This window comes from Marmota marmota, unplaced genomic scaffold, assembly GCF_001458135.2.
Source record: "Marmota marmota marmota unplaced genomic scaffold, marMar, whole genome shotgun sequence".
Classification (NCBI taxonomy): domain Eukaryota; kingdom Metazoa; phylum Chordata; class Mammalia; order Rodentia; family Sciuridae; genus Marmota; species Marmota marmota.
This window is the reverse complement of record NW_026000051.1, coordinates 8,038,634-8,065,726: the sequence shown is the minus strand read 5'-3', so window position 1 is coordinate 8,065,726 and position 27,093 is coordinate 8,038,634. Positions and strand designations below refer to the sequence as shown.

Sequence of the window (27,093 nt, the reverse complement as noted above, 5' to 3'; positions counted from 1 at the left end):
ACCGAGAAGCAGTTTCCGCGGGCTCCTTAGCCCTGGGCCAGAGTAGTACCGGGATCCGGAACTCAGCCGCTCCGTGCTCGGTGTATGTTCTGATAAGAGCAGTCTCCAAGAAGCAGTTTCCGCGGGTTATTTAGCACTGAGCCTGAGTAATTTGTCTGCAAGCCGCAGGCGAATGGCAGCCTGAAATTACCTGTTCTATGGCTGAATGAGCTGCGATCAGTCGAAAACAGGGATGGTGTCATCAGCTCTCCAAGATGGTGGCCACTTGTCTCCTCTGTGGTCTGACCGGTGTGGAGAACTGAATTGGACCGCTTCCTTCCCCCGTCTCAAACCCAGAATTCAGCACTTAGTACGGTAATTGCACAGCTGGCAGAAGCCCACGGAAACTGCAGCGCTCTATCCCTGCGTCGCTATCTCCTCGTTTCCCAGTGTGCGCCGCAGACTCTAGCCGTGGGGCGATTTGCTGAATAAGCAGTGTGACCCTCCGTGCGGACAAATCTCTCGCGTTTGAGCCCCCGTAGCCGATCCTCGTGCAATGGAAATCCTTCCTCCAGGTTCCGGAGCACCCCACTATTGCTGGAAATTCCTAACAAGATAACCTTTAGCCGTCCTGACTCGTCATTCTCCCACACTGTGACGCGGCACACGGGGGCAATGCACTCCCCTCGCCGCCATCTTCCTCCCTAATAATATTGTTAGTTTGCAGTATTGATACCAGTGTATTGTTAGTTTGCAGTTCCCTGACTGCCAATAAATGTGAGTGATTTTGCTCTTCTTTGAATTACTTCTTCATATTCTTTGTACAATTTTTTGCTATTCACATTTAAAAAAATTCTTTTGTTGTAATTGGACACAATACCTTTATTTTTGTTTATTTATTTTTATGTGGTACTGAGGATCGAACCTAGCTTGCACAAGCTTGGTGAGTATTCTACCGGTGAGCCACAACCCCAGCCCCATGGTATTCACATTTTTTATTGTGGTTATTACAGTTGTACATAGTAGTGGGATATGTTGTTACACATACATGCACACAATATAACAGTATAATTGGGCCAATATCACTCCCCAACATTGTACCTTTGTCTATTTAAGAGGTTAATTTCTGATCACTCTCTATAAATTATGAATATTAATGTTTTGCAGCTGCATTATACATATTTTTAGTCGATTTTTATTTTTTTATTCTAATTTGTTATATATGACAGCAGAGTGCATTACAATTCATATTATACATATAGAGCACAATTTTTCATATCTCTGGTTGTATACAAAGTATAGTCATACCATTCATGTCTTCATACGTGTACTTAGGTAATGATGTCCATCTCAATCCACCATCTTTTCTACCCCTGTGTGTGTGTATACACACACACACACACACACACATATATATACATAATTCACAATGGAATATTGTGTATATGTATGCCACATTTTCTTTATCCATTCATCTACTGAAGGGCATCTAGGTTACTTCCACAGTTTAGCTATTGTGAATTTGCAGGTATATACATTGATGTGGCTGTGTCCCTTATAGTATGCTGTTTTTCCATCCTTTATGTTTAGACCGAGGAGTGGGATAGCTGGTTCAAATGGTGGTTCCATTCTCAATTTTCTGAGAAATCCCCATATTGCTTTCCACATTGGCTGCACCAATTTGCAGTCCCACCAGCAGTGTATGAGTGTACCTTTTCCCCCACATCCTCACCAACACTTATTGTTGTTTGTATTCTTAATTGCTGCATTCTGACTGGAATGAGATGAAATCTTAAAGTAGTTTTGATTTGCATTTTTCTAATTGCTAGAAATGTTGAACATTTTTTCATATATTTGTTGATGGATTGTATGTCTTCTTCTGAGAAGAGTCTGTTCAGTTCCTGGGCCCATTTATTGATTGGGTTATTTGGGTTTTTGGTGTTTAGATTTTTTTAGTTCTTTATATATCCTAGAGAGTAGTGCTCTGTTTGATGTGTGTATGGTAAAAATTTGCTCCCAAAATGTAGGCTCTCTATTCACCTCACTGATTGTTTCTTTTGCTGAGAAGAACCTTTTTAGTTGAATCCATCCCATTTATTGATTCTTGATTTTAATTCTTGCACTGTAGGATTATTATTAAAGAAGTAAGGGGCTTAATCCAACATGATGGAGATTTTGGCCTACTTTTTCTTCTATTAGATGCAGGGGCTCTGATATAATTCCTAGGTCCTTGATCTACTTTGAGTTGAGTTTTGTTCATGGTGAGAGAGAGCAGTTTAATTTCATTTTGTTGCATATGGATTTCCATTTTCTCAGCATATTTGTTGAAGAGGCTATCATTTTTCCAATGTATGTTTCTGGTGCCTTTGTTTAATATAAGATAACCGTGATTATGTGGGTTTATCTCTGTGTCCTCTATTCTGTACCGTTGGTCTATCAGTCTCTTTTGGTGCCAATACCATGCTGGTTTTGTTACTATTGCTTTATGGTATAGTTTAAATTCTTATAGTGATGCCACCTGCTTCACTCTTCTTGCTAAGGAATGCTTTAGCTATTCTGGATCTCCTATTTTTCCAGATTAATTTCATGACTGCTTTTTCTATTTCCATGAGGAATGTCATTGGGATTTTCATTGGAATTGCATTAAATCTGTATAGTGCTTTTTGGTAGTATGGTCATTTTGACAATATCAATTTTACCTAAGAACAAGTTAGATCTTTCCGTCTTCTAAGGTCTTCTTTAATTTCTGTCTTTAGCGTTCTTTAGTTTTCATTGTAGAGGTCTTTAACCTCTTTTATTAGATTGATTCCCAAATATTTTTTTTTGTATTTGAGATTATTGTGAACGGGGTAGTTTTTCCTCGTTTCCCTTTCAGAGGATTTGTCACTGATATACAGAAATGCCTTTGATTTATAGGTGTTGATTTTGTATCTTGCTACTTTGCTGAATTTATGTAGTAGTTCTAGAAGTTTTCTGGTGGAATTTTTTGGAATCTTCCAAGGATAGAATCATATTGTTGGCAAATGGTGCTAGTTTGAGTTCTTCTTTTTCTATCCATATCCCTTTAATTTTTTTCATCTGTCTCAAAAAAAAAAAAAAAATGACCAAACATTACATCTCAAAGCCCTAGAAAAATAGGAAACAAATCAATACCAGAAGCAGAAGAAGACAGGAAATAATTAAAATCAGAGATGAAATGAATGAAATTTAAACAAAAGAAATAATTGAAAAAATTGACAAAACAAAAGTTGGTTCTTTGAAAAAAATAAATAAAATTGACAAACCCTTAGCCATGCTAACAAAGAGAAGGAGAGAGAAAACTCAAATTACTAACATTGATGATGAAAAAGGAAATATCACAACAACACTACAGAAAGACAGAAGATAATTAGAAATTATTTTGAAAACTTTTACTCCAATAAAATAGAAAATATTGAAGGCATTGACAAATTTTCTAGAGTCGTATGAGTTGCCCAAATTGAATCAGGATGATATGCACAAATTAAACAGATCAATTTCAAGCAACGAAATAGAAAACGCCATCAGGAGCCTACCAACCAAGAAAAGCCCAGGACCGAATGGAAACACAGCTAGTTCTATAAGACCTTTGAAGGAGAACTAATACCAAAACTCTTCAAATTATTTCATGAAATAGAAAAAGAGGGAGCACCTCCAAACTCATTGTATGAGGTCAATATCACCCTGATTCCAGAACCAGGCATAAATACATCAAAGAAAGAAAACTTCAGACCAATATCTCTAAAGAACATAGATGCAAAAATTCTCATTAAAATTCTGGCAAACATATCAAAAAGATAGTGTACCTCCATCAAGTGGGATTCATCCCAGGGATTCAAGGTTGGTTCAACATACGAAAAAATCCATAAATGTAATTCATCACATCAGTAGAATAGGAATCATGTGATTATCTCAATGGATGTAGTAAAAGCACTCAACAAAATACAGCACCCCTTCATATTGAAAATACTAAAAAACTAGGGATAACAGGAATGTATCTCAACATGGTAAAAGCCATTTATGCTAAGCCCCAGGCCAACATCATTCTAAATGGATAAAAATTGAAAGCATTCTCTCTAAAAATGGGAACAAGACAGGGATGCTCTCTTTCACCACTTCTATTTTGTCAATTTTTAATTGGCTTTATTTATGGTTTTATGCCTTGCAAAACATTTTCAATTCCTATGTAGAAAATGTGTCATGGTTAAGATATTTCCTATCTCTTGCCAGGCATGGTGGCACACACTTATAATCCTGTGGACTCAGGACGTTGAGACAGGAGGATGGCAAATTCTAGGCTAACCTCAGCTACTTAGTCAGACCCTGTCTCAAAATAAAAAGGACTGGGGATGTATCTCCATGGCAGAATGCCCCTTGGTTCAATCCCCAGTACCAAAAATAAAAGGGTATGTAGTTTGGTGGTAAAAACCCCTGAGTTTGATTCCCACTACTGCACAAACTTAAAAAAACCTCTCCTAAGAGTCTTTTGTAAATGTAATTTGGAGATTTTGTTACAATATTTTTATTTTACATGTTAAAATTTTTATGTCTTTAGTCCATCTGCTATTTATTTTTTAACATAGCATAAGATAGCATTCCAATTTTACTTTCTTCCAGATGGATAGCCAGTTGTGTTATTCCTATTTTCCTACTGAGTACAACTACCATCATTGTCATATCTTACATTCTATCATCTATACTGGGATTGTTCTGTTACTAACCTGTTTGTGTTTTCCTCTCTCAATACTCTTTTGACTAAAGAGGCTATGATTTATGTTCTGATACTTTGTGAAGCAAGTCTTTTCTATTTCCTATGAATTACTTGACTATTCTTTCAATTTTAATCTTCCACAAAAGCCTTAAAATCATTTATCCAATCTCATCACCACCACTATCTTATAAGGTTATGTAGTGATTCTAATTTGAATTCATTAATTGACATTGAGTGTGTAAATTGAAAATTGTTATTATATCTTCACAACTAAGAATAATGGGATGTCTTTCTACCTGTTCAGTAAAGACTTCAGATATGCCTTCATGTGAGTCTTGTGCCTTTTTTATTTTATTCCCAGATTATCTTAGAGTACTCACAAGGTAAGTGGAGGATTTTTTTGTTTTTTGTTTTTCCATTTGGTTCAATAGAGAAAAAACATTGATAAATTTTCTGTTCATCTGCCTGTTGAGTTTTGATGATTTCCAAAAATGCATATTTTAGATTTCTAAATATACAGTAAAAATGTTTCACCTCTTTGATTTCAGTGTCTATGGAAGCTACCAGTTGTCTTGATTTTGTTTTTATATGTGGTAGAAATATTAAGACAGTGTCAGATTTGATGATGGTGATAATTAAATTCCTTCTCTAATTCCTGATTTTAGTTAAAATGATTTTAGCTTTTCAGTCTTTGGGGGAAATATGCTATTTATTTTTTATAAATAATTTTTCTTTCTTTCTTTTTTTTTTTAATTCTTTGTTGGAATTTGTTGGTGGTGGTGGTGATGGTGCTGAGGGATTGAACCTAGGGGCACTGTACCATTGAGACATATCTCCAGCCCTTTTTATTTTTTGAGACAGAGCCTTGTTTAGTTGCTGAGGCTGCCTTGAACTTTCAATCTTCCTGTCTCAAGTCTTCTGAATTGCAGGGATTACAGGGATGCACCACTGTGAGCAGCTTAAGGTTGGAATTTTTATTAGGAATGTCTACTGAATTTTATTAAGAGCTTTTTCAGCATTTCATGAACATTATTTTCTTTCATTTGTTGATGCAGTGCATAGTTCATCAACATGATAGACTTGATATTGTTTACAGTTGGCTTCATGTAATAAATTTCTACAAAACAAGTACCTCTAACTAAATTCTTTGTGTTCTTTTCTTTCTGGTCTTTGGCCAGGAGCTCTTCAGTCCTGATCTTTAGATGATACTAGTAAGACTTGAATGGAAGCCTCTTAGCTCCAGTTGCCAGTTATCCTAGGGTTTGGTGACTTATGTTAAGTTGGAGTTGAGAATAAAGACAAAGGAAGGCATTTTCTATTCCTAGAATCCTCCTGTTCCTTCTTTGTTTTGTTTTGTTGTTGTTGTTGGTTTTAGTTTTTTTTTTTTTTTCTTTTGAGAGATAGAGAGAATTTATTTATTTTTTAGTTTTCAGTGGACACAACATCTTTGTTTGTATGTGGTGCTGAGGATTGAACCCAGGCCGCATGCATGCCAGGCGAATGCGCTACCCTTGAGCCACATCCCCAGCCCCAAGTTTTTTTATTTTATGTAAGTATGTCTTTCTGTTCCTTTTAAGTCAGTGTTTAGTAGGCAAAATTTACACCAAACTACTTCTACAACAGATTTTTTCCCCCAGCTCTTTTTATTTTTAAGACAAGTTCTTGTTAAGTTGCCCAGGCTGACCTGAAACTTGGGATTCTCCTGTCTAAGCCTCCCAAGTAGCTGGAATTGCAGGCTCACACCACTGTGCTGGGCTCTGAAACCTTTTTAATAATGAGAAAATAATGAAATATCAATGTATCTTGATGTTTTTCCTTCCTTCCATCCTTTTGGCCTTTTTTTCTGAAACTAATCTGCATTGTTTTCTTCAGTGATTGTCAATTTCAGTGGAAGGAACATTTTTGCCATGAAGCTTTTATTCAGAACCTAAACTAGTAGCAAGCTCATATAATCAATATTTACATTTCTAATTGTTTATTCAAAGGAGACTATAAAGGCCCAGATGCATTTTTACAAGTCTGGAAAAATAAATTATTAGTTATGATTTCATTATCAAATTATTAGTTATGATTTCATTATAAAGCAGATTGATTTACTAGGCAATGATTAAATAATACTTACTCACAGGAACCTGCCTGTGGATGCCCAACAATAAAAGGGGATTGATTTATCAAGAACAGTGCTGGATGTAAAGTTTGAAATCCTGAGTACTAGTCTTAGTGCTCTATCTAGCTTCCTTGAACTCAGATGGGGTTCTGTACCTATGACCTCTTCTCTAAAATGAGGTTCCTGAAGTAAGTGGTTGATCCTTCTTTAAACTTTAACATTGTGGAAAATCAGATACTATTGGTCCTCTGTATCCACAGATTACAGATTTGTGGGTTCCATATCCCCAAATTTAACCAACTAGAGATTGAAAGTGTTAATTGAAAAAAGTTGCTTCAGTACTGAATATTTACACACACTTTTTTTCTTGACAATATTTTTTAAACAACATAGTAGTTAAATAGCATCTACATTATATCAGTTTTACAAGTAATCAGGATACAGGAAGATTATGTAGGTTAAATGCAAATACTTCACCCTTTTTATAAGGAACCTGAGCATCTACAGATTTTGGTGTCTGACACAGTTCCCAGAACTAGTCTCCCTTAGATACTGAGGGACCATTGGAGTGTTTGAGCCCTGCCTCAAAATACAGGCCATGATTCCAGTGTTTCACAGCTGAGTTTTTTTTTTTTTTTTAAATACATGACAGCAGAATGCATTACAATTCTTATTACTCATATAGAGCACAATTTTTCATATCACAGCTGAGTTCTTTTGCTGTCTGGTTCTATAGGAAATTAGGTTGTTGTGAACTTTCTGGTGCATTGCATGCTCCAATAGAGCAATTAACTATAGTAGATACCTTTAAAGTTTTATTTGTGAAAATAATTTTAAACCATGGTGTCTCTATGAAGTCATTTCTCCTCTAGGGAGTTCTTGTAAGTAATGTCTGTCTAGGGAGCTTTAAAGGGTTTTTGTTTTTTTGTTTGTTTGTTTGTTTGTTTTGGGGGGGAGTGTTTGTTTGGTACTGGGGATTGAACCCAGGGACACTTAACCCAATGAGACAGAGTCTCATTGAGTTGCTTTTAGTTTTTCTAAGTTGCTTAGGCTGGATTTGAACTCGTGATCCTCCTGACTCAGCTTCCTGAGTCACTGGGATTACAGGTATGACCACCACACCTGACATAAAAGGTTTTGAACTTACTGGAATGTAAATGTAGAGCTGGGCTTGTAGCTTAGTGGTAGAACATTGGCCTAGTACATGTGAGGGCACTGGGGTTGATCCTCAGCACCACATAAAAATAAATAAAATGAAAATATTGTATCTATCTACAACTAAAAATGTATCTTAAAAAAAAAATGTCGGGGCTAGAGTTGTAGCTCAGTGATAGAGCACTTGCCTTGCATGCATGAGGCCCCAGGTTTGGTCCTTAGCACCACATAAAAATAAAGATATTGTGTGTGGGAGACCAACCTTACACGTGACTGGGTCACACTCCCTGGCTGGGTGCTGAGGCGCTCAGTCACAGAAATGTGGTCATTGTCTCGTGCATGGGTGTGTCTTGCTATAGCCCCATGGGTGAAGCTATGCTCACCTGTTCCTTTGTAATATAACCCCTTGCCCTGTTTAGGATAGAATCTTCCATGGAAGTGCCTTGTGTGTGTCCCCTTCTCTTACTGTGTCCTTGGGTGTGGCCTACCCAGGTGTCAGTCACCTACTGGGGTTGATCCTCAGCACCACATAAAAATAAATAAAATAAAAATATTGTATCCATCTACAACTAAAAATGTATCTTTAAAAAAAAAATGTCGGGGGTAGAGTTGTAGCTCAGTGATAGAGCACTTGCCTTGCATGCATGAGGCCCCGGGTTTGGTCCTTAGCACCACATAAAAATAAAGATATTGTGTGTGGGAGACCAACCTTACTTCTGTGTGTGTGTGTGTGTGTGCTTTTTGTATATCAGATTGGGGAACATTTTCTTTATTTTTATCTTGAAAAACTGATTTTAAAGTTTCTTGAAACTGGTGAATATCCAGTGAATCATGAGAGAGAAAATGCTGAATATTTAACTGTTCAGCTAGAACTTCTCATGCAGCTGAATTATGATTTCTCACTTGCCATATACAGTTAACACACTTCTTCTTTAATATTCTTTGTTCCTTGGAAAAATGCTAAAAGAAAATAGGAATTTCCCATTATTGCCTTTGTGGAAATGTATTCATATCTAATTCCTGACTCGCTGCCCTGGCTACTACCCGTTTTCCTTGCTACCAATTTTCCTTGCTTTTCTGCTTAAGAGAGGGATTCCAGACAGACGAGGAAACAGCTTTTAAATGCTGCACTGCGGGTGTACTAAGCCATTCCCCGACTGTGCAGTCTGGAAATCCAGGAGCACCTCTCTGGCAATGCATTCTAATGAGTTGCTAAAGATGCCAGAGCATGTGCATGCATTTTCTTTCCCCTCCCCTTTTCTTCCTTTTTCCAAGCCCCCTCTTCTCCCTGTTTCCCCTCCTTCTCCTTTATCCCCTCCCTCTGTGTCTCAGTTCTGCAGTACACAGGAGGGAAGCACACTCCTGCATTGCAAGGCTTTCTCTTAAGGAAGTATTGTGGCTTTTGTTTGGATTGCAGCGTGCAGACTTACAGGTAACACTGAAATTGAGTTAAACAGTTATATTCTATTAAATTGTTTTCAGATGTAAAATATTACATTGGATTTCATGGAAAAAATAAATGAATGTTGGCTAATTTTACTAGTGGTGATTGTAATGAAATGTTTTCAGAATTACCATAAGCAGATTCTATAAACAACTCAAATGAAAGAAAATGGGGGGTAGATTGATCTGTGATTGCTTTTGTTTTATGTTTATCTTGAAAGCTTGGTGTGGTGTTGCTTCTCTTTAGAGTAAGGACCAGTTATGTGGGGTGTTATTGATTGTAGCCATGGTAGTGATATCAGAAGGGGTGGAGTGGGAAGGGTGACAGCAGCCTGGGCTAGCTAGGTTCTTCGATTTAGGGCACTGGATGCAAATGTAAATTGCTTTCTCCTTTTCTTCTATCAGCTGTTCAGAGGAGACTCATTACAACTCCTGCTGAAGCTCCTAATCTTCCTCCCTTCTTCTAGCCCTTTTCTCTACCCTAACTTGGCCTGAAGACATTGTCCCCAAAATTTACCTTTCTCCCTTGGTGCTATATGTATGGTGAACTTGGCACTATGGCCTCGTCTGGGACTGGCCAGACGATGGCTCTTGGCTCTCCCTATTCCAAGAAGGATTTAAAGGGAAATTGCACTGCAGGCAATGCATCAGAGCAGCAGCATCGGGAGCTTGGGGACTGAGGCTCTTCTGGCAGTATTATACACATGCACAGCTGACCGCAATGACAGCAGCTGCTCCTTTGAACTGTTGGCAGCAGCCAAGCGGCAGCATGAAGTGAGAGATCACTCCTGAGCTCAAGATGAACTCCACCTTGGATGGTAATCAGAGCAGCCACCCTTTTTGTCTCTTGGCATTTGACTACTTGGAAACTGTCAGTTTTTGCCTTTTGGAAGTGCTGATTATTGTTTTTCTAACAGTATTGATTATTTCTGGCAACATCATTGTGATTTTTGTATTTCACTGTGCACCTTTGTTGAACCATCACACTACAAGTTATTTTATCCAGACAATGGCATATGCTGACCTCCTGGTGGGGGTAAGCTGCTTGGTCCCTTCTTTATCACTCCTTCACTATTCCCTACCATTAGAGGAGTCCTTGACTTGCCAGATATTTGGCTTTGCAGTATCAGTTCTGAAGAGTGTCTCTATGGCTTCTCTGGCCTGTATCAGCATTGATAGATACATTGCCATCACTAAGCCTTTAACGTATAATACCCTGGTTACACCCTGGAGACTACGCCTGTGTATTTTCCTGATTTGGCTATACTCCACCCTCATCTTCCTGCCTTCCTTTTTCCACTGGGGCAAACCTGGATATCATGGAGATGTCTTTCAGTGGTGTGCGGAGTCCTGGCACACAGACCCATACTTCACCTTGTTCATCGTGATAATGTTATATGCCCCAGCAGCCCTCATTGTCTGCTTCACATATTTCAACATCTTCCGCATCTGCCAACAGCATACAAAGGAAATCAGCCAAAGGCAAGCCCGCTTCAGCAGCCAGAGTGGGGAGACTGGGGAAGAACAGGCCTGTCCCGATAAGCGTTATGCCATGGTCCTGTTCCGCATCACTAGTGTATTTTATGTCCTCTGGTTGCCCTATATTATCTACTTCTTGTTGGAGAGTTCCACTGGCCACAGCAACCGCTTCGTATCCTTCTTGACCACCTGGCTTGCTATTAGTAACAGTTTCTGCAATTGTGTCATTTATAGTCTGTCCAACAGTGTCTTCCAAAGAGGACTTAAACGCCTATCAGGGGCTGTGTGTACTTGTGCAAGTCAGACCACTGACAAGGACCCTTATACAGTTAGGAGCAAAGGCCCCCTTAATGGATGTCATGTCTGAAATGGCTCAGTCACTAGTTCACTAGGAAATCGGGGACAGAATAATTTGACTAAGCAATAGCACACAAGTGATCTATCCAAATATCTTTTTTTTAAGTTTGCATGAAATTTTTTCCTAAATGTGATTTTGAATCAGAAGAATCAGGATCATGAGGATAAATTTCTCTTGTTCCAGTTTTTGAAATGTCATGGAAATGACTACATTTCTCAGATTTAAAGGAATAAAGCCATACCTAACACCTCTCTCCAGCTGGCGTGACTGAACCTGGGTGTGAAAAAGCGTCAGCATTTTAAAAGTCATCATTCTCTTGTCACTTTTCTAGATTCTTTCCAGCATTTGGACTTCCTGTGCAATTGATATCTTTCAACAGGGAATATTAAAATATACTGATAAATTAATAGGGATTTAATTTTTTTTATCTGTACACTGCAAGTTTCAACACTGTCATTTAGACAGCCAAATGTTTTGCATTATATTCTCTTGAGAGAACTCTTAATGGGGTGAATAATGTGAACAATTAAACATTACTTTTAAAATTTTGCAATGAACCACAGAAGTAAAAGTGCAACCAACTCATAGTTCATGAAAAACTGAGCTACTTTTTTGTGCTATGCTTCACAGAGATTTTGATACATGTGCATATAAGTAATTGATGCAATATTTTTGCCCAGGTGTTTGTGTATATTGAGAATATTTGAATTGAGTTAGATTTCTCTTTCATGACAAAATGTATTTCAGTGAGCTAAAATTAATTGCAAGTATAGTTGATAACGGTGAAAATATATAAAAATGTGACTTTAGTGTTTTTTGTTCTTTTTTATCCAAAGACTTTTGAAATATTAGAACAGCAAGCAGAAGAGTGCCATAGGTAATCAAGTCAAAATATACTATTGGCTGGAGGTAGGGCTCAGTGGTAGAGTACATGGTCAGTATATGCAAAGCCCTGAGTTCAGTATCCTGCCCAGGGAGTGGGGTAAATATGTATGTGTACACGCACTGTAATATACTCATTTTTTAAAATGGAGTTAATTGACATGTTTTCTTCGTGGTTAAATAGAATCAACTAATACAGTAAAAACTAATTTTGGAAAGCATTCTTTCAGTGTTAAAGAATCCACGTTGAGTGAAGGAAGGGGAGATTCTGGTTAATCTGAATCTCTTTTATTGCTTTTTTTTTTACTGGAGAAAAAATCTTTGGCATACAGTTTTTTCTTTAAGTCTTTTTTTCATTTTTGTTTTTCTAACACACTGGCAAAATCTATAGGATTTTATCATCATTTTCTAGAATTATTATCAGAATGGTATGTGTTTGTGTATAGTATCATGTTTTGTTCTTAAAAATGATTATCTTTAAAGCAAGAAGTTTACTTTTCTAAAAGGAGAGAAGGATTTCTGGCAGCTCTAGGCATAAAATATTTCCTTCACTTTTCTGCCTGTTTTAGTTTTTAGAAATCTTCAGACGACTTATTTGATCTCTGCCTTTGGCTAAATGTTGGTATCTGAATGCAGCAGTGGTGTTCAGGGAGATGGAAGATAGAAGAAACCCAAGGGACGTGGTCTAAAGTGGATTTCTGAATCCAAGAAAGGACATGGATATTTATAAAACAGGCAGATATGTTTTAGTTTTCCATCCTGATGTTAGAAATCCCTTGCCCTTTTAAAATAAAAACCAACATTTGTTTGATTTTAGGTTCAGTTAAAATCAGTTTGATTTTAACCTCAAATGTCTTCTCTTTAAACTTTTTTTTATTTTAAGTGACTATTATATAAACATTCAAGCATCAGATTCTCAGTTCTTCTCAAAAGCTTACTGGCTCTTTATATTTAGTGTTAGCAGATTTGATTCTAAGCTATTTCAGAATTTAGAACTCATACTGAAATTGCAAGTTAGGTTTAGGAATGACTTTGTTGAATTGCTGTTTCACATGGAAAACCTTTACTGCTGGATTCTGAAAAATAGTTTTTATCATACATATTTCATATTTGTTAAAATGGTACAGATGTAAAAAAAATTACCTTTTTTCATATCTGCTAGAGAATGTAACCTATTCAGATTTGCAGTTTGCTTATGAATTTTTTGTTCAGTAAATATGGGAATCTTAAAGACTTATATAGAAAATTGATGTTAAATCAATGGATTTTACTTTCTTAAGATCAAAGGAGCTGGGCCTTTTTAATTTTTTGCTCTGATAGGTGTTCATTTTATAAAAAGAAAATACTTATTTAAATTTTTTGGTAATGGCTAACCAATGTGGTTTTGTTTGTTTGCTTGTTTTGGTACTGGGGGCTGAACCAAGGGGTGCTTAACCACTGAGCCACATCTCTAGCCCTTTATATATTTTATTTAGAGAGAGGGTCTCACTAAGTTGCTTAAGGCTTCTCTAAGTTGTTGAGGCTGGCTTTGAACCTGCTATCTTCCTGCCTCAGCCTCCAAGTTGCAGGGATTACAGGCATGTGCCAGTAGGCCTGGCCAATCTGTTGTTTTTTTTTTTTAATGATTGCAAAGACAGTTCTTTTAATAAGATCTTTTTTAAGTAGATATTTTCATTGTTTTCCTAGTTCCAAATTTGGATTTTATTAGACAGTGTTTTTAAGCATTAGAATATCTGTTAATATCTGAGTCCAACAAAAGTGGAAGCAAAGTAGATCAGTAATTTTTAAGAAAAATAAAAAGTGTCCTTCCCCACCTGATGCTTTTTTAATAGCAATTATCTTTCCAGTTTTTCTTGTCTTCAGGGAAACCTAAGATTTCTTCCAGGTATCAGCTCTTTTATTCTCACATTCATTTTCTGTACTGCCATTTGTTCATTTTGGTTTTTGTTTTGTTGTATGTGCATGTATTGGGTGAGGGGGGACAATAGGTTCATAGTTCCAGTCTTCAGTGGTGTGATTACTTTCTGCATGATATTTTGGGAGTTTATCAATGAAGCATTTAATAACATTTAGTTTAAATACCAAACCAACTAGTTCAGAAAGAGAAAACAGTATATTTTTAGACTCAAATACTTTGAATAGCTCATTTCACTTAATATGGTATAAGACTAGTATCAGAGGACTTATTTAAAGTTTATATCAGAGGAATACTGTTAGAGATTGTATTGGAAATTATTTCATAGTAAATTTTAAAATAAGATTATACTGTTTTATTTGTAAATGAGTTATATGTTTTAATGCAGTGATTTCAATGAAGATGTGTTTTTTCCTTATAGACATAAAAAGCAATTATAAGTGAACTAGTGCTCCACTTTAGTAAGAACATTATCTTATACCAGAATTGATAATTGAATTTTTAAATTTATTCTTTTATTTTTTATAGTGGGGTTAATTTTTATTTATTTATTTATTTTTTGAGTTGTAGATGGACACAATACCTTTATTTTATTTATTTTTATGTGGTGCTGAGGATCAAACCCAGTCCCTCGTGCATGCCAGGCAAGCACTCTACTGCTGAGCCACATCCCCAGCCCAATAGTGGGGTTCATTTTGACATAATCATAAATGCATGTAACATGGCTTGAGCATTCTCATTCAGTCCACAGAACCTCCCCTTTTCCTCTTCTCCCTCCCCCTTGATTCCCTTCCTCTACTCTACTTGTCTTCCATCTATTTATTATTTTTTACATTGGTCATTATAGTTAATACATAAAAGTGGAATTCATTATGATGTACTCATAGATGCAATATAGGATAAGTTGATCAATTTTGTTCTGCATTTGCTCCCTTTACTCATTCCTCCTCCCTTCCCCTGGATCTACTCCACTGTTCTACTTTTTGTTTTCCTGATATCCTGCTCTCTCCCCACCTTTTTTTCTTTAATTTCTCTCTAGCTTCCATGAATATTTGAATTTTTCATGATCCTGTTGACTCTTACCCAGAATTCTATCTTGGTAAGAGTTTTGGAAAAGGTTTACTTTAAGCCTTATTGCTTGATAAATTCTTTTTTAAGTCTTTTATAATGACTTTTCATTTGTACTTGAATAATGTATCTCATTATTTCAAAACTTGGGAAAACTTGAATTTTCATACCACAAATGCATTGTCTATCTCTTTGAAATTGAAAATTCAAGTGACACAGGCTTCCAGATGGTAGAATGATTTTGGAAAGAGTTTACTCAGCTTTTTAGGTTTATTTGAAAATTTTACACAGTGACTTTGTAGGAAATATCTTAATTTCATTGACTTTGTGTTTCTGTATCATAACAGATTTGTGAAATAAATTATTGACAAACCAGAATTTATTGTTATATGAGCAGATTTTGGAAGGCTTAAGGATGGGAGAAGTGGGGTACTGTGACCTTTTTAAAAAGTGTTCATAAGTCTTTTTGTGATTTTATTTTTGCATAATTTGTCTATTTCAGGTTGAGGAAAACTAAATATTTATTAAATGCATATTGTAATTATTTTCCAGATCCTAGAAATACTGTAGATTCTTCTTATGGCTATAAATGAGTCATTTGACCTTTCATAGTTTGAGTGACAAGGGGCATCATGATAGGATTAAAAAGTTAAATTTGAAAATCTATGTTTATCTTACTGTTCAGTTCATTAAGCTTAGTAAGTAAGCACTTAATTTCTTCCTGAAAAGAAACTAATGGTCCTTTAATACCTTATAGGATTACTTACTTAGAGGATTAAATTCAGATAATGAATATAAAAGTACTTTGAAAATTGTAAAGTGATTTGCAGATAAAACTGATTACTGCTATTCGTATCTGCCATGCTTTTACAAGTAAGGACATAATAGCTATATGTCATGATGACCTTTCCCACATTAAAATCTTTGAAGCTCAATGGTAAATCGTACTCCATGCTATTTAGCAATTTCCAGACCTGAAAAAAGAGACAAAAATAAAATTCTCATCTTTCAAAAATGATAGTAGCCTTAAATTCAACATATTGTTACTAGACTCCTCATCCAGAGACCTGACGGCAAACCGGGGTTCCAACAAACCAGGTTCAGTCACTATAAACACCAAACAGAAAAGGTAATGATGAAAAGCAGGAAAACAAATGTGAATCAGTATGGCTCTATGGGGAAGGCAAGTGAGATCCAGCATCTCAGCCCTGACTTCTAGATGCTGATAAGGGCTTTAGGTTCAAATCAAAGAAGAATTGGGACAGGGCAGATTAATGCATAATTAAGCAGTCTTGGTCAGATGGTGGTCTGGTTATCATTCTCTCAGTTCTGGTTCTGTGAGTGGCTCCAGAGAAGTTCTTTGTCACTTGAGGGGAGTAATTTCCAACTGTTGCTCAGGATGTTTACTTCTCAGACCTGTGTTCCTGGAAGAAGGCAATGACTTGAGACTTTTAGGCACCATTCCAAGAGTCTGATGCAGCAAAAGCTGACAGTCAGATGTTCTTGCAATTCTTGTCTTGGTCTTGACAGGTTAGGTAAATTTGGAACTAATAAACCTTGTATTACCGATTTTTAAATGAACATTCCTTAGATGATTAGCATGTCTATGTGCAGAGCTGAGCAAGAATCTGAAGACAAATACAAAATGAAGACATAGATGCCAAGCTTAATCCTGCTTTAATTACCCATTGGTCACTAGCAGGCCTAAGTAAAGAGTCAGTGCTTTTAGCAGAAGTGGTATCTCTTAAGTTACTGTTAAACACAGTACTATGCAAGAGGCAGTGGCTTTTAGGGAAAGTTTAAGAAGCAGTCCAGAAATACTTATCCAGTAAACTCTGCTGTGTGCCAGGCAGTATCACTAGCCTCAGAGAGGGATGTAAAGAAGTGCCATTGTTTTCTTGTAGAACTTTATACTCTCCAAATGTTCTATGTGGAAAAATTCTATGATTATCTGTCTCCCAAGAAGCCTCACAGAGTGATTTTATCTGGTGGAATTCATGAAAGCCTCCTGTTGGGACACACAATAGGTCCTGATTCTTAGGGTGAGTTCACATGGTGCTGACATGTAAAATCATTATGTCACTTTATTATTTCAAAATTAGAAATAAATGCTAGCAATAGGGAGCATTCTTTCCATGATGGTGGATCTTTTGGGGAAGCCAAACCATATGCAGATGAGGAGAAAATCTCAGAAAGTGATTCTGTAATGTGTTACTGGTATTAGACTAAGGCCAAAGACCAGTCTCTACATTTAGGAAAACCTTATCATTTGGATCATGTTAAAAGTTGAAATCATCTTTGCTTCCAGTAATGATCAACCTGCTTTCTAATTGACATACTATTTTTTAAATTCAGTTACTTCTTTTGTCACATTTTAGTCAAATTCCTTGGAACTCTGAGTAGTCTTGCTAACCTGCAACTCATTCTTTTCTCTTTAACTCGTTATACCCTATCATCTTATATAGAACTTGTGACTTAATGGATTAAGATTATTTTATATCACAGGTCTTATCTTTTACCATAAAACATACTCATTTTATGTTTGATAATTATTCAAAGGGCAGACTTAATCTCTTTATGTTTAGGAGAACAGCTCATTTTGGTTTTTATGTAGTGCCTACTTAGAAAAGTAAGATATATGAAAATATCCACAAAAATTAGGTAAGTCAGATAATTAGGGTTGAGACATTAAATATATAGAAGTCAGATCGTGTCTAGCAAAGGGGGGATATAGGATTTGTTAAATGGAAAGGACCTTAGAATAATCTTTTAGTTTCATTCTGTCATTGTGTAGACAGGAAACCAGCCCAGTGGGCACACATCTGTTTATGATAAAACTCAGACTTCTGCTTCTAATTCATTTCTTTTTTTCTAGTATACCATGTTACTTTTGCAGAGGAGTTGGAATTTGGCTTCACTCAGCTATGCCCTGGGATATGCACAAGTATGTGTATGTGTATGTGTATAGTTCTAGGCATAGGTAGCATAAACAACAAAATAAATGTTTCCTGAGGCTCATTAGTGTTTCAGGAGATTTTCATAAACCTTATCAAATTAAATCTACCAATACTGTATAAGCTAGTGACTATTAGTGGTCCCATTGTATAGATAAGGAAACTGAGATTCAGAGTCACATAGCTTGTAAGCAAAAGTTATGGAATTTTAACCCAGGTCTTTCTGATTCTAAAGCCTAAATTCTTACCTCAGTAATTCTCACAGGAACCTCCTAATTAGTTATTTTTAATTTTCCTGATTTATGTGTGAGGAAACAGGCTTAGAGAGGGTAAGATGCTCCCAAGGTTACACAAATAGTAAGGGAGTGTTAAGATTCAAATCCAATTCTTTGACTCTAAGGTCTGTGTATTTTAGCAATGGATAAGCCAACTCATGGGCTTGAAATATAAATTTCCTGCTAAAATATGGCAGATTGAATGTGCATATTTATTTCTGTTAACTCCACCATAAGAATAGAACACCAAAGGTATAATGCATATGGCAGATGACTAATGTCAGTAAAATTTTGAAATATAGAAACCCAGTGGACAAGTGGTAACTGACTCCACATAATCAGGAAAGCTGAATCCTGAAGTCAAGATGTGGGGAAGGGAAAAAAAAGAAAAAAAAGCATGCTTATTTGTCCATGGAACCAGTAACTAATTTGGAATTAGATTCTTAGGATGCCCCTTCAAGCATAGGGTAATATGAAGCTGAAGACAGAATTGATAGAATTTTATATAAGGAACGTTTAGACACTATTGCCCCTACACCTGTGCCCCACCTACCTTGATTCTCATCCTAAGCTGGCCCAAATAAGCAACTGATTTTTACCATCCCAGCAAAAGACAGGAGAAATTGAACCAGACACTCCAGATGCCAGTCATAGCTGAAGATAGCACAAAGATATCTTGTTGAAAACCTCATTAAGATAAAAATTTTTATGAGAAGCCAGGCGCAATGGTGCACACCTATAATCTCAGTGATTTGGAGGACTGATATAGGAGAATCAGGAAAAAATTTGAAGTCAGCTTTAAATTAGAGAAACCCCATCTCAAAATAAAAAGGATGGGGGATGTAACTCAGTGGTAAAATGTCCCAGAGTTCAATCTCTACCCCCACTCCCATCCCCAATGGTTAAGTCTATGTGTGAAATAATTACTTCCTGTCCAACTACACTCTCACACTTAAAGAAAAAAGGCAAATGAATTTTAGCAGAAGAAAAAAGAAACCAGGGAGGAAACCTGGGCTAGAACATAACATACTGCTGAAGTAGGAAATGAAGGCACACTAGCACTAACCACCTATGGCTCTTTATAGAGAAGTTTCCTGTTCATCATTTCATTTCATCCTTCCAGAAAGATAGACAAAGTCAATATTTTTGCCCTTTTGTAATCTCGTCAACATTTTTCAGTCTCAAAGAACTTTTTGGTAAGAATCCACTATATCATCTGCCTCGTGTGAATCTTCTCCGATTTTTTTAAAGGTGTGTATGTTTTGCCAGGAATCTTGTGTTAGGCAAGTGCTCTATTACTGAGCTATGTCCCCAGCCCCTTAGTTTTAATTTTACCAAGGAAGACAGCAAATACATATTTTTTTCTCCCTCCCTCCTTCCCTCCCTCCCCGTCTCTCTCCTTCTGTACCCACCCCCCTTCTCTCTATGTTTCCTGGTACTGGAGATTAAAACCAGGTATACTTTACTACTGAGCTACACTCTTAGCCCTTTTTAAATTTTTTTAATTTTGAGACAAAAATCTCACTTGGTTGCTAAGGGTTGCCTTTTCAGTGCTCTTACCTCAACTTCCCAAATCGCTGGGATTGCAGGCATGTGCCTCTGTCCTCAGCTGTATTCTTCTTTCATATCATGAGAAGGAATGCATGAAAACACATATATTACATATATGTGTGAATGTAATACATTCATATTTACGCATATGAGTATATGTGTTTACCATGCTGGTGCTTAAGTATATCTAATACAAGACCCAGCATTACGAGATCATGAGAGGAATGCGTAGTACTGTCTGAAGTTCATAGGTAAGGAGGTACATGTTAGATGGATTTCCTTCCAAGACAGTGTATAAGATGGGCGAGGCTGTGAGTAGAGTAGGATTTGTTTCTTTTGTTCCTTTCCTCAGCCTTCCCATTCTTTGCATGAGATTGACATGGACTGTCCAACTGGACAGGATTAAAGGAACCCAAAGGATCAATAGAGAAAGAACATAATAAAGTGATCTACAACTTATTAAATGATGGGACATGAAAAAAAAAACAAAACCTTTACAAAGCAAGAAACATAGCTTTAGGTTGAATAATCATGATTATAGTCATTTAAGGTCTTCTTACAAAGAGATTATGTTGGCTTTGCCAAAATAAAACTTCAAATTTTGTGTCTACAGTTTTTAACAACAGTGAAATGAATTGAGTTGGTAAGACAGTATTTTGGGGAGAAAGCATTTAGACGACATGATGTATTTCTGAAATTTTTCCAGAAAAAGTAAGGAAATCCCCATTGCTAAAGCCATTTATGTATAGCTAGGAACCCTCTTCCCCACAAGAGAAAAGTAAGAAGGCCATTTGTGGCCTCTGGGGAACAAAATCTGACCCAAGCCTTTTTCATTTTTAAAGGTTTCCCTTCTTCATGACATGATATTTGTAGGAATTGAAACCATTCCACTAAATGTTAACATCATTTTATTGAGGATGTGTGTTGTGGCCTGTAGAGCACTGGAAATAAAACCAAATTTAGACCCTGCTTCTGATAATTAATTAGATAATCTGTCTGAACTTCAGAATGATCCTCATCTTTGAATGAAGGTGACACTATCATACTAGTCTCTTCAAGATGAGGTGCATGTTACATTAATAAATTAATCTTAAAATTGTTCATGTGGTTACTGCATATTCTTATATCATCATTTCTCTTATTTCTGTCCCTCCGAAAGGGGAAGATAGTGAAAAGAAGCATGGACTTTTAGAATTTGAGTGCTTGATTTTCTATTCTATAAAATAGGATAACAACATTTCATTAAAATTATTGTGAAAAGTAGATACTGTCATATCTTAAGTATGTAGGATTGTGCTTGGTGGCATGGTCAAAACTCAGTAAAAGATTGTTCCTAGTGTTTTTTTGTTTTTTTTTTTTTTTTGCCCAGAGTTCAGTATGTCCTAGTGACTTTCGGCACTGCAAAATTTGGCACAGACCCCCAGAAGAAAGCCCCATTGTAAAAGTGGAGCAGCCTGTTGTGCTTCCTTATCTCAGGGATTATAAATCCCTCAAGTTTGTCCTGTGTTGATGATTTGCTCCAGTTCATACTGATGTTTTATGTTTTTTGTCCTGCTTTCAGAAAATGCTTTCCAAAAAGGTGGTGCTATACGATTCGTGGACATTAAGATTCACATACAATATTTAGTTGTACTTCATCAAAAAACATCGGGGTTTACAGTGAGACCTTTAATATTTCAGAGATAGAAAGGAAGTTTGAGGCCAAAGTGCTAAAAAAGGTATTGAATTAATGTAATTGATCTCAGGAGGAAATTAAAGTTTTGGTTTTTAAGCTTCAAAGGTTTCATGAAAGGGAGCTTTTTGTTTGTTTGTTTTGTAGGACTGGGGACTGAACCAAGTACCTTGCACATGCTGGGCATGAATTCTACCACTGAGTAACATCCCCATCATAAGAGGGGCCATTTATATACTTAAGGAATAAAGACACTGCGTTATGTAGTGATTTAAAGTGTATGCTTGAGATGGGAACAGATCTGGGTTTGAATCTTAGCCCTGCCACTTAATAGCTGTGAGAGTTGGGGTAAAGTACACAATTGCTGTTAGTCTCAGTTGTCTTAACTAATAACACTAATAACATTCAAGTATTGTGAGCATTAATTGAGCTAATGCATGTAAAACTCAACATGGTACATCGTACACAGTAAGCATTCAATACATGTTAGCTCGTGCAGCTGTCTTCCTTGTGAATAGGGTAAAGGGGTAGAGGATTCAAATTGAGGTCATAGTGAAGAATAAAGTCAGAAACAAACTGATCAAAGCCTGAAATAAGTGACTAACAGATTTGGATCTAATTAGGAATTAGAGGTAAACTTATGATTTTTGCTTAGGTAATGGGACAGAGCTAAAAGATCCCTTAGGGGCCATACCCAGAGTAGTGATAAAGTTAGTTGCACAGCTGGGATTGGAATCCAGGATTAGATCTCCCTTAGATTCGGTAATGCCACACAAATAAGTCAAAAAAGTTGTTCAACATTTGTCTGGCTCTTAGAAACAGGCGTTTCCAGCTGATTTAGAAAGAAGGGAAACAAATGTTAGGTTTGGAGTTCAGTAAAATAAAAATAGTCTTTCCATTGGTGCTGTCCATCAAAAAAATTAAAATTTGACATTGTGTTCATTTTTTAGCTAAAACGTTCTCTTGATTACTGGTAACAACCTCAGAAATGTTTGTTAGAGGAAATAAATGAAATTGATGGTCTAGAATGTCTTCATTGATGTGTGTAATGTGTGTACTGCTAGTGAGATTGAAGAGCAGAGATTTTGCTTAAGTGAAATTGAAGATCACAGTTTATTCAGTAACATTTAAAGTTTTTGTTTTCCAAGAATTTTAAGTAGAAGAATATAAGAATTTAATCCTAGGAGGGCCCTTTAATACATAGATCCTAGTTCTTTGACTGAATGATTTCCTGTGTGATAAGTTTTAAGTTTTTAGATTGATAGAAAAAGATCTAGTTTGCTTAATAATTTATATATTAATGATAAAATAATATAGATTTAAATATTTGTTTCTCAAGATTAATTCTTCATTAGAAAAGTTAAAATCTTAAACCGATTTTTTTTTTATTCCTTTGGGCTCCAGAAAATATAATTTTTACCTGAAAGCTATATAAAAACATATAACTAAAATAAACATTGATTTTCAGAATATATACCTTTCATCTGGAATATGTATATGAATACAAACCTTGTACAGAATTATGAATGCAGTTCTGCAGTTTGCTGATAGAAATATTTTGGAACCACTGTCTTTAAAACATACATTCCTATTTAATTTTTTAATTGATTTTATTATTTTTTTTAAATACATGACAACAGTGGAATGCATTACAATCCTTATTACACATATAGAGCACAATTTTTCGTATCTCTATATATAAAGTATGTTCACATCAATTATGTAATTTAATTTTTAAAAATATTTTAAGAGCAGGAAACTTCCATAGAGTTGTAATTATGTTTTAATAAGTCTAGCTATTTTTAAGGGGCTGTTTATTTTTGCTTCTCAATAGGCACACTTAATCTGACTTTAAACTTATTAATTTCAGAAGAAACTGACTTTTTGAAACAAAACAGAAAACATTGATAAACATTTTTAGAATCATAATTAATTAGGTTATGTGGAAATATAGCTTAAAGAATGTGATACTTGATTCTGTGTGTGGGTAGTATGCATAATGAGTACTGTATATTAGTTGTGGGTGATTTTAAGGATATTTTTATTCATGATACATGATGCTTTATACAGCCCTCAAACGAATAAGTCAAATAATACAATCAGTGTTAAGCTGTATTAATAAGCAGTTTACTCAGTATCATAAATAATAAAGTTGAATGAAGTACTTTAAATTATCAGAATCATTTGTTTGGAATATGATTTTGTGCATAGAAATTCTGTTCCTTCTGATTTGGCTAACTCATAAATTCCACCCCCCATCCTCCCACCCCAGCCCCCATCACCATCACCTTTTTTACTCAGTGGCACCGTGTGTGTTCACTTTTGTCATTGAACACACATGACAATCTTGAGTATTTCCTGCCTGTTGGGCCTCCCTATGATGGGTTGCTGTGAAGGACAATCAGTAATAGTCACTTAAGAAAAGTTAGGCCTTGCAGTTAGCCTTGTCTATACATGATTTGGAATAGTTCTGTAAAACATTGAATAATTTTCCTGTGGGAAACTTGAGCCCTAAAAGGAAATGAACGTAGCTAAAGGGCTGCATATCACTTGGGATTTGGACTTATTTTTAGAAGGGCACTATACTGCCATATTTGGACTAAAATAATGTAATAGAAGTACATTATTTTATTAAATAGCCATCTTTTCTGAAGAAGTCAGTTACTTTTCTATTACATTGTATGCCATAGAGTCAACATAATACTTAAGTAACCATTCAGCTAATATAGTTTTAAATTATAAAATTTAGAGATGCTGTTTTGCAAATGTTTCTAGAACAGGCTTATCAAGTCTGGCTTCTGCAGTAAAGGTTCTGTGATAGTTCATTAATGACAATACATGGTTGCCTTTTGTTTTGCATGTTTGGGATAAATTGTTTACTGGGGGAAGTAAAGAAAGGGTAGAGATGTTTGGAGTTGCAAAATTATTTGATAGTCTTTTAATTAATTTTTTAAATTTATATATGACAGCAGAATGCATTACAATTCTTATTACACATATAGAGCACAATTTTTCATATCTGTGGTTATATACAAAGTATATTCACACCAATTCGTGTCTTCATACGTGTACTTTGGATAATGATATCCATCACATTCCACTATCCTTGCTAATCCCCTGCCCACTCCCTTTCGCTCCCACCCCTCCGCTCCATCTAAGATTCATCTATTTCTCCCATGCTCCCCCTCCCTACCCAACTATGAGTCAGCATCCTTATATCAGAGAAAACATTCGGCATTTGGGTTTTTTGGGGGGATATTGGCTAACTTCTCTTAGCATTATCTTCTCTAATTCCATCCAAATGCCATGATTTTATTCTCTTTTTATTGCTGAGTAATATTCCATTGTGTATATATGCCACATTTTTTAATCCATTCATCTACTGAAGGACATCTGGGTTAGTTCCACAGTTTAGGTGTTGTGAATTATGCTGCTATAAACATTGATGTAGCTGTGTCCCTTATAGTATGCTGTTTTTCAGTCCTTTGGGTATAGACGGAGGAGAGGGATAGCTGGTTCAAACGGTGGTTCCATTTCCAATTTTCCAAGAAATCTCCATACTGCTTTCCACATTGGCTGCACCAATTTGCAGTCCCACCAGCAGTATATGAGTGTACCTCCTCACCCACTTATTGTTGTTTGTATTCTTAATAGCTGCCATTCTAACTGGAATGAGATGAAATCTTTTTGCTAGCAATGTCTTGATATAGAAGAACTTCCTAAATCACAGTAATAATGTGGAAACCCAAGTGGATTTTACCTCTGACAAATGATCTACCAAAAAAAAGAAAAAAAGGTTAATTAGCAAAAGTATTTCATATTGAGCTCTACAGTGTGTTTGGATTAGTATGATTTATAAGCTAAAAAGACAAAAACATTTCTTACTGTATTATATTTATAAGTGTCAGGTTTTTTGCTACTGGGTTTATCTTCTTTAAAATTTCACATGATTATAATAAAGTATAATGTTGATATTATATAATAGATTTCAGAATTACTTACTGTGATTATAGATTCCCCCACAGGGCACTAAATCCCAAACAGGAAAACCTGCCAAATACACATTTTGTCCCTTGGCATCTCTCCCAAATTGGAAATGGGCCAGCATCATAAATCTCAAATCTTGTGGGAAAGAGTTACCACTGATGTATCAGGCCTTATGCCACCTACTTTCTGTGCCATATTTCTTTTGCTTCTGATAAGCCAGGGGAAATTGCATAGATTTTATGGATAGAAAAGGTTCAGATTAGTAAATGACTTGCCCAGACTCATGCAGATTAGTAAGCAGAAGAGGCGGTTTTTAGATAGAAGTGCCTAACCCCAGAGAGTGTGTCCTATACATGACATTGTGAGCAAGGAGAGCATTCCATTTTCTTCATTCCTTGTCTGTGTCCACTATGCACACATTGTGGCCAGCTTTTGAATTGCCTTTAAGTTACCCATGTTCAGGTAAATATTATTCCAGTCTGGTCTGTGTTTGATGTATTGAAGCTTTGGAGTTTTGAATCCTTCTGCATCAGCCTCTCAAGTTACTGGGATCACAGGCTTGTGCCACTACACCCAACAAAAATACTGATTTTTAAAAATCTGAAATCATTGGGCTGGGGATATGGCACTAGCCTGTCATACGCGGGTCACTGGGTTCGATCCTTAGCACCACATAAAAATAAAATAAAGATGTTGTGTCCACCGAAAACTAAAAAATAAATATTAAAAAAATTCTCTCTCTCTCTCTCTCTCTCTTTAGAAAAAAAATCTGAAATCATTAAGATACATGTGAAGGATACCTGATATTTAGAAGAAATAGCCTTTTCTCCCCTGTAACATAGAGAAGAGCAGAGCCATTCATTGAGATTTGACATACTTTTTTTTTTATATTTAAGAACATCATATATGTCTCTATCTACATGTTATTAGAGACGGGTCTTAGTTTTTCTCCTTTTTGATAAACATTGGACAGCCTTCATCCAAGGAAGCACTTCGTATGATTAAAAAGAAAAGGCCTATTTTCTTTCCTTCCTTCTTTCTTTCAAACCCAGGGGCAGTTGGCTTAGGCTTTTTTTTTTTTTAAGACAAGATCTCATTAAATTGCTGAGGCTGGCCTGAAACCTGGGGTCCTCCTGCCTTATCCTCCATGTAGCTGAGACTGCAGGCGTGCACCACCATGCCCAGCCAAAAAGCCCATTTTCAAAGTTTGTTTTATGTAGACTTTTTTTTTATTAGTTGCTCAAAACATTACAATGATCTTGACATATCATGTTATCATACATTGGATTCAAATAGGGTATGAATTCTTATTTTACTTTTTATTTATTTATTTATTTATTTTTAATTTTTTATTGTGGGTTGTTCAAAACATTACAAATTTCTTGACATATCATATTCCACACTTTGATTCAAGTGGGTTATGAACTCCCACCTTCACCCCATACACAGATTGCAGAATCACATCAGTTACACATCCATTGATTTACAAATTGCCATACTAGTGTCTGTTGTTCTGTTGTGCTCTGCTGCCTTTCCCAT

The 27,093-nt window shown here is 36.0% G+C and overlaps 2 protein-coding genes across 12 annotated transcripts in view; both read left to right on the top strand.

Moving 5' to 3' along the window:
• Rabgap1 (RAB GTPase activating protein 1) overlaps nucleotides 1–27,093 on the top strand; it is a 162,373-nt gene that overhangs the window by 86,201 nt on the left and 49,079 nt on the right. The window contains exon 1 of one of the 11 annotated variants that reach the window (XM_048813117.1): nucleotides 9,102–9,402. The exons of the other annotated variants lie outside the window; for them this stretch is intronic. Coding sequence (XP_048669074.1) covers nucleotides 9,199–9,402 — 204 coding nt within the window. The 5' untranslated portion in view covers nucleotides 9,102–9,198. Of the gene's footprint in view, nucleotides 1–9,101; nucleotides 9,403–27,093 lie in introns of those variants that run through there. 11 annotated transcript variants of the gene reach the window in all.
• Nucleotides 9,267–13,544, top strand: Gpr21 (G protein-coupled receptor 21). The gene is made up of 2 exons (XM_015497610.2): nucleotides 9,267–9,402; nucleotides 9,819–13,544. Exon 2 carries the CDS (start codon nucleotides 10,213–10,215, stop codon nucleotides 11,257–11,259), a length of 1,047 nt encoding a protein of 348 aa, XP_015353096.1. The 5' UTR covers nucleotides 9,267–9,402; nucleotides 9,819–10,212; the 3' UTR covers nucleotides 11,260–13,544.

Bases quoted from the DNA above. Each gene is read 5' to 3' on its own strand.
- Gpr21 (XM_015497610.2), top strand. From the start codon at position 10,213: ATGAACTCCACCTTGGATGGTAATCAGAGCAGCCACCCTTTTTGTCTC.